The sequence below is a fragment of the Phoenix dactylifera genome, chromosome 6 (assembly GCF_009389715.1).
Source record: "Phoenix dactylifera cultivar Barhee BC4 chromosome 6, palm_55x_up_171113_PBpolish2nd_filt_p, whole genome shotgun sequence".
Taxonomy (NCBI): domain Eukaryota; kingdom Viridiplantae; phylum Streptophyta; class Magnoliopsida; order Arecales; family Arecaceae; genus Phoenix; species Phoenix dactylifera.
The window spans coordinates 4,464,301-4,472,460 of NC_052397.1; the positions used below are offsets into that span (position 1 = coordinate 4,464,301).

Genomic DNA, 8,160 nt, shown 5'->3' on the forward strand with positions numbered 1-8,160 from the left:
GCTTTCCTCTTTTTGCAACTTATTTATGCAATTTAACTCATATGATACACACGAAACAGAGAGAAAAAAACTACGATCATTATGTACTAAATAACTATTAAGTATGACAAATGATTTTATTTGTAGATTCGTTTTCTTAAAGCGTGATTGGGGTATATTACATTTATGTGACATTTTAAACCGACTGAATGGATAACCATTGAGAACTACTTTCGTACTCATCTTTACTTTTTTTTTTCACATTTAGACATCACAATATTATTATTTGGAAGGGGGAAAACCATTCTATCTTTTGGTACTAAATAATCATCAAATTTTCTTTTTTCTTCAGATAAATAATGGAAATCATTTTGCTCGACAATTATTATGTTATGCTAGTTTTTTAGTTATACTGTATATTATATTATATTATACTAATCTTACGATAATCCTACGTGACTAATCATTATCATATCAGAATAATCATATTTTAATAGTAATAAAATTATTATATTTCTATAATATTATACTAATATGCTATAATATTATACTACTCAAAACAAATAATTTATAAACTAAGAATACTTTATAATAACAATTCTTGATAGAATAAAAAATTAAAAAATTGAAGGCATTACACAATATCTTTTATTGCCATATTTTCTTATACTTAAAATACTTTGTCTGTTCGGTACCAAATAGATATTAAAATTCCACACCAGTTTACAAATATTTAAAAATATGATTACTAAACAGCAAATAGCTTTTTGTTAAAAGCTCTACTCCTAAAACCTCATACGGAAAAAGACTCTATTATCAACAGCAATCCTAGACAGGGCCTAAAAAGCCTAATGTATAGTTGCAATTCACAACTTTATAATGGCAGTAATAATGTTTGTAACGGTTATTATTTTGAACCATGTTTCAATTTGATTCCTAATCATCACATGAAAAGAAAACTATATTTATGACATAGTTTTTCAAAAACAAAAACCTTTCTCAATACCTTCATAACTACAAAATTATGGCAGGAATCCATTTGAAACATGGTTCAAAATAATAACCATTATCAACATTACAACCACCATTACAATGCTTTCAGAGGGTTCTCATCTCTTGCCAGGCATTCTCCTCGCTTACCAGTATGTTAACATCTTGTTGCAGAAAGGATGCAAGAGGAGGGATAATCTGACTTTACATTGTAATTTGTTTTATTTATTCCATCCTTTACAACAAGGGCTATTATTTTTGATTTAACTTGCAAACTCTCATATCTACTACACTCGAAACAACAGTATCACCAGTCAGGCAGATTTTTCGACTCCATTAATTGCCTTCTGAATTATAACGCACTGAAGAAGGCCTTTTTCTGGAGAAGATCAACCACAGCATGGAATTTCAAACCACATCCAGCTCATGGAATGCTTACATTGTCTTTATTTGCAGAGCACCAGTTGCAAGGACCACCATCATTCAGTAAACATTGCCTTCCATGGGCAGGTCATCAAAGCTCCAAAGGTCCAAAGTGCTCAACCCCTCCTGAGCCACCTCGGAGCTGAAAAGGCTGTCAATTGATGCATCCAAGCTCCCCTCTGCACAAGGGATCTGCAGGAACTCCATAAATGTATGAAAGTCAGATAGGTCCTCAAAGAATTTCATTGCAGAGTCTTCAACTGCTGGGATTGCCTCCCTAGAATTGTTTTTTAATTTCTTCTTGGGGCTACCATGCTCCAGGAATCCAGATTCATTACCTCCAGTCATGGTGGGAGCAAGAAGTGATGCGATCTCAGAAGTCCTGGTCTTGTGTTCCCATCCAAAATCCAAACAATCCATAGAGTTCACAAACTCAGGCTTACTAATCTCCTCAACTCCCTTGTGCTCCATAGTAGAATAGATATCACAGTCCAGGTCACTCAGGCACTTGAAAGTCTGGTTAAACTTGTGTTTTTCTGACATTGCTGGTTTTGGTGCTTGCAGAGTTGGTTTGTGGTGGCGCTTTTGGGCACTTGCAGGTGTTTCAGGGAAGTTCACCTTAGCTTTCTTGCCCCGGATACGACGGGCTTCAACATCATAAGCTCTTGCAGCCTCTTCAGCAGTGCCGAATGTCCCAAGCCAGACACGAACCCCTTTGTAAGGATCCCTGATTTCAGCTGTCCACTTGCCCCATGGACGCTGGCGGATTCCTCTATATTGACTATTTCTCTTCCTTTTGGCTGATTTAGAAACAAATCCACCAAAATCCACAGATGCTAGATTGGTTGACAACCCTGTAGTCCAAACAGAACAAAAAATTAGAAAAGAGACAACATGGCAAGAAAAATATAGTAGCCTCCTACCAAATATATATATATATATTTGGTAGGAGGCTACTATATTTTTCTTGCCATGTTGTCTCTTTTCATAATTTATTAAAAACAAGTAGACCAATCTATATGAAGTTTAATCACACAATTTGGTTTCTGTAAGCAAAAAAAATTCAAAATAAGAACAAGTGACATACACTATCTACCAAGCAAAAATGTTGGTTGCAGAAAGATCCATCCAAATCCCGAAACAGAAAGATATCTGGACAACCAGAAGAATCGAATTTTTTGTGAAAAAGGATTGCAAAAATAACAATAATCGAACCCTAAACGGAAAACTTCATTAGAATTTTTATATCTCTAACCTTTTCCTCCCATTTCTTCTAGGCAAGAACCTAAAACACAAAACTCAACTTGATAGAAATAACTGCAATTTTTACCAAATAAAACTAAACCTTAGACGAAAAATCATCAGAACTCCACCTCACAAAAGGAACATAACCCTAAGTTTTATTTTTCAGTCGAGCCTGCGTTTCATTTGGCTCTTTCGCTCATTTACGCCTTCGACACGAATACCTCTACATCAAAAAGCCATCTTCTTATCATTTCATCTAGATTCCTTGCAAATCAAAGAGAGTTTTGGAGGATTTCTCCTTGGTTGCATGAGCTTGAATACGACCAATAAAATAGATTTCTAGAGATCTGCAGTCGTTAAAATTTGCTCAATCTTTGCATGAATCCTAGAAGAATTTTTTTTAAAAAAAATCCCACCTTTCCGCGGAAATAAACATCCAGAAACGAAACCATTTTCCACAAATTAGAAATTAACTACTAAATGGAGAAAATTTCAAGAATAACAAATCGACAAGAAGAAAATATTTCATTAAAAGAGGGGGAAAAAAGTCAAAGTTCTGGAAATCCTCTGACAGTTTACCTCGAGAGAAGGGAACTTTAGAGCCGAAGACGAAGGGCTTGACGTCGATCTCCACTTCCTCCTCGGATTCATCCTCGAACTCCTCGAAATCGGCCTCAAAGTCGTCTTCGATCTTCACCACCTCATGCTTCCGCCCCTTCTTGACGTCCGGCAACAGGTAGTCGGCCGTCAGCCGCCGGGTCCCCACCGGCTTGAAGTCGGAGATGATCGCTCCGCCGCACATTTCGCAGCCCAAAGGTCACTCCTTTTTGGTTGGGAGATAAAAGAAGAGAGAAGGAAAGGAGGCTCGTTCTGAGAGGAGCGGGAGGGTATAGCAGGGGTTTTATAGTAGCGGTTTCAGGAAGAAGAAAGGCGCGTGTTTGGTTTTAGGCAGATAAGGAGGAGGTTTAGAGGGTGGATTATAAAATTACAAACTTAGAGAAAGAGATAAGATTGAGATTAGATAAATGGAAAGTTGGAGATATTTAAAATAGTAGTGATGGATTAATTTATAGGAGTGACATGACCTCTAAGATGGTCGCGGCGCCTTGAGGAGTTTGTAAGTGGCTTGGTGTTGATCAAAAGGATAGCCTTTGAACCATGAGAAGGGGCACGAGGGTTAAGCACAAAAGAAAGATTGTTCTTCTTTCACAACGTTCCTTCATTGGATTACACCCTACACAGCTCTCCAAGTATACCAACCTCTCTCATTCATCACCCTACATATAGCTCGAAGCAACATTTACATGATTCATCGGTGAATTCACACAAAGAAAGTTGAATCATTCTTTCACACGAAAGATACAATCCCTACTCGGGCATGAGTCCATGTAGACTATCTCTTGTGGAAAAAAAGCTATATGTAGATGTTATTGTATATAGCTTGCTGAGTTACCCGAGTTAGAGATATGTGGGAGAGGGCTATCTACTTCTGTATGGTTCATACCTCATGATCCTCTTTTTACTTTAAAACATATGGTAATGGTATTAATTATGGAACTAGTAATGTAGATATTAGAAGAAGTTTTTGTTTTGTATGGATGCATGGATTAGAAATAGAGAATAAATAATAAAAAAATCAAAATAGGGTAGTGCATGGCGAATATAATAGCTATTATGACAGTACTTCATAAGGAGGATGCTGGATGAGAAAATATAGGAAAATGTTAAGAGTTCATTATGACCACGTTGATTGAACTTATTTTCATGTTGTATAAAGATTAAGATTAGCTTAAGTAGTAGCACTTGGGTCACTGAGGTTTTATATTGTTAAAAATAGGTTATCCATGTAACAATGGTCTTGACACGGGTTGCAGATACATGTATAATTAGTATTTAGACTTTGATCTAATCTGTTCACTTGGGAAGAACATTTTGAATTTGTCTTGAGAACACATGAGGATTGGGCTTGGATATGGATCAGTTGATATTTACGAGAACTAAAATTGTTCGCATGCAACGTACATAAAAAGTACGTGGGAAAAAAAAAAGAGGAGGGTTTGATGGTGTTAATTCAGGGGAAAGGCAGAAAGACAAAGGCTGGAGTTTATGTGGGAGATAAAGCTTCCAGCCAGGGTGCCCTGCCCTTATGCATTGTAATTTTGTTTTTCCCTTCTTCCCCCCCTCTTTCTATGATCTCTGAATCTCAAAATAAAAACTATAAATTTTGATGCACGAGATGTCAAATGCCATTTTTGATAAATAAAATATATATTAGTCATCTAGCTTTAATGTAGATAGTGTCTAAATTTAGTGAGCCAACGAGGGAGAAAGAAGAATTTAAACTCATGCAACTAGAATTTTTCAAAAAAATTTTAAAAAAATAAAAAAATTACAGTAGTAGGATTACATTCTCTTTTCTTTTCATTGATTAATTAATGATTTAAAATTGAGGTATATAGTGTTTATTTATAATAATAGTGAGATTCTTCCCTATACAATTCGGATCGGATTCTCTTTTAGTATGAATAGGATTGTATTTTTCAAAAAAAAAAATATGACTAGCAAAAATAATCAAAAAAAATAAATAAATTCTACAATGGATAGATCTCGACTTCTACATCAACTTTACCTCAATTGCTCCGCTTAGTTTTGTACAAATAGAAAGGTATATTCAGTTAAAATCTTTTTCGAAAAACAAATTTTTGGTTTGACTGATCCATTTTGAACTCAAACAATAGAATTTCAGCCTATTTAAGGGGTTGACGCTAAATTGTAGATCTCAAAATATTATCTGATTTTTTTAAAAAAAATTCTTTCAACGGGATATCATATAACTAAGTTATGGCATCTGAAAAATTGACTCGCAATTCGGCTTTCTGATGTGGTGGATCTTTTTTGTATATTGTATCTAGTCCTATTCATAGAGTCAAAATAGTTAGAATTTAGTAATTCTCTTGTATATCTGTAACGGTCAAAATGGTACACATTAAGTCTGATGATTCTTCTAGATATTTAAAAACGTTCACATCAATCATACATCATTGTTTTCCCAAGGGTTTGTCTAACTTGTTTTGGTGGTCATTGAAGGATGGTTGGAGGTGCATGAATCTATAAACCTCCACTTGCGTTTTGGCATATATTGAAATACCTACTTAGGACATCAATCATACATCATTGTTTTCCCAATATTGGGTCACCCATCCTCCCACAAGGATGGGCATGATGGACATTTACTGTGATGGTTGATGACTTATTATCAATTGTTTCTGAAAAAAAATATTGGAAACCAGGGTGATAAATCTGGTGATGTCACGTTAGCTGTAGCCAACTTGACTTTGCCCCAACCACTGCCCAAGATGTTGACCTCTGAGTTGCCTTGGGTTATGATCCCAAGATTTGATTTAATTCTCCAACTTGCAGCCTATGTTTGATTTATAACAAGTAACATAATTTTTAGAGTTATCTCTATCTATAATTTTTACAATTACAATGGGATTCCTAGAATCCTCTATCTTTTATTTATTTATCATGAATACCTCTAAAACTTGTTTCTCCATCTACATTGACTGAAATATCTACGGAAGAAGAGTCTGTTTCTTGGGCTCCACGGCCTATGCATTCCAAAAGGTTTCGAATGCTAAGTTTTTTTATTTTTTATTTTTTACTTTTTCGGTGCATGTTACATGTTAAGATCTAGTATTTAAAATAAAAACAATTTGAAATTCAACTTCATTTGCAGCCGAAATCTTTTATATAGCTAATTTTTTCGGAATCCGGATTCTCTCCCAGAAAGTTAAGAAGAAAAATTGATGCCTTTACGATATAGTCAAAGTTAATCTCTCTAAAAAAAAGAAAATATAAGTAATTCTGAGGATATAGAGTTTCTCGAGATGGATGTTCTCCTTTGGGTGTCATCTAGACTAGCGTCTGCTAAGGCAACAAGGTATATCTTTTTCAGATTTTAGTTTTGGAGTCTCTCTCCCTCTTTAAATGCACCAAAAATAAGAAAATATAAGTAAAAATAATGTTTATTTATATACGTATCCATGCTTGAGTATATGCCTATCAAGATTATTTCTTTGAATATCACATTAATTTGAATTGCTTGAGATTAGTTATTTCATCTCTCTATATGCTAATAAGTTCATCTCAAGGCTATGCTCTAGAACTACACGGATTGAAAAATATTTTTATTCTCATGTGCATCACACATGCCAAATACTAATGTTCAGAAAGCCAAGGCGATATTTGTTGAGTTTAGCTGGCTGGCATCTCTAAGGATTCAAATTATAGTAATGACATATTGCTATCATATTATTCGGGCAAACAAACAAATAAATTAATTATATATTACTCAAAAGCATATTGTTCTAATCTCTAATCTTCTGGGTGCTCAAGCCATTGACATCTCGTACCGACAATGGGGATATAAAATTTTCAACTAGAGTTAATCGAAGAGCATTTCAGATAATATTTATGAAAGCAGCCAATAAGAGCCCTCACCTTGCTCTCTATCTCCAAACTCCTCAAGATACGCTGCACCCAAGACTCCAATGACAATTCTGGCTTGATAGCCCCTATTAATGCATGGATGCTCTGTGACTTATAACCACTATATGAAAGAAGCCACATACTGAAACCATCTCATTTTAAAGTGAGGAAGTGCCCATAAGACTGTAAATACACCCATGGTCTCTCTTCTCTTATAAGTATGATCAGTAAAATTTAATGCGAGTTAAGACACGTTTGTTAACAACTAGAAAATACTTAGGATCGAGAATTTGTACGACGTGGATTGATCACATAATGGGTGGTCTTTTGAAATGATGTTGGTTATTGCACTCGATTTATTTACTTTTTTGTTTTTGATAAAGTAGAGAGTTTATAGTGCCACAAAAACAATAAGGTCAGCCATCACCACGCAGAGCTAATGCGTCAAGAAATAAATAAATAAATAATTGCATACATTGGGCTAATGGTGCACATGAATCAAAAGGAGGTGAGATCCATGCAACCACCTTCTTATCTATAAAATCAAAATTTTGAAAAAACCAGCATGCTTAATTTTGAAGCTTGACACCTATGTCTTTCTGTATTTTTTACAGTTACCTGCAGCTCATGTAAGCACCACAACCTTGTAAACAAGATTTATACATACATACATACATACATATATACATATATACATGTAGCTATGGCGACATGGTGTCCTAAGCGTGTATGTATGTAATTATAATACATTATAGATAAAAATATATAATGATACGCAAGCTAATATGATATCAAGAGAAAATTGAAAATAAAGATTGAAAAGGATGTCGGAGACAAAGAGGACAGCAGGCATCCAATTGTTTTACGTATAACCCAACTTGTACTCGGCGGATGCAAATGGCATGAAGTTGACGAGTTCATCGAAGGAGCCAGAAGACCAATTCAACCCAAGAATCATTGCACCATCATGTGATGACCACGACGTGAAATGTTGAAGCTCGTGGCCTACGCGTTCCCTGCGATCTAAATATC

The 8,160-nt window shown here is 35.1% G+C and overlaps 1 protein-coding gene across 1 annotated transcript; it reads right to left on the bottom strand.

Moving 5' to 3' along the window:
- Positions 1-990: 990 nt before the first annotated feature.
- Positions 991-3,559, bottom strand: LOC103702445 (ethylene-responsive transcription factor 1-like). The gene is made up of 2 exons (XM_008784887.3): positions 3,217-3,559; positions 991-2,246 (listed from the first exon to the last, which is right to left on the bottom strand). The coding sequence occupies exons 1-2, from the start codon at positions 3,437-3,439 to the stop codon at positions 1,453-1,455; spliced, it is 1,017 nt and encodes a 338-aa protein (XP_008783109.2). The 5' UTR covers positions 3,440-3,559; the 3' UTR covers positions 991-1,452.
- Between the last annotated feature and the right edge of the window lie 4,601 nt (positions 3,560-8,160).

Coding starts and splice junctions, on each gene's coding strand:
- LOC103702445 (XM_008784887.3), bottom strand. CDS start 3,439: ATGTGCGGCGGAGCGATCATCTCCGACTTCAAGCCGGTGGGGACCCGG. Junction 2,247..3,216: donor TAAAGTTCCCTTCTCTCGAG/GTAAACTGTCAG, acceptor TTTGGACTACAG/GGTTGTCAACCAATCTAGCA.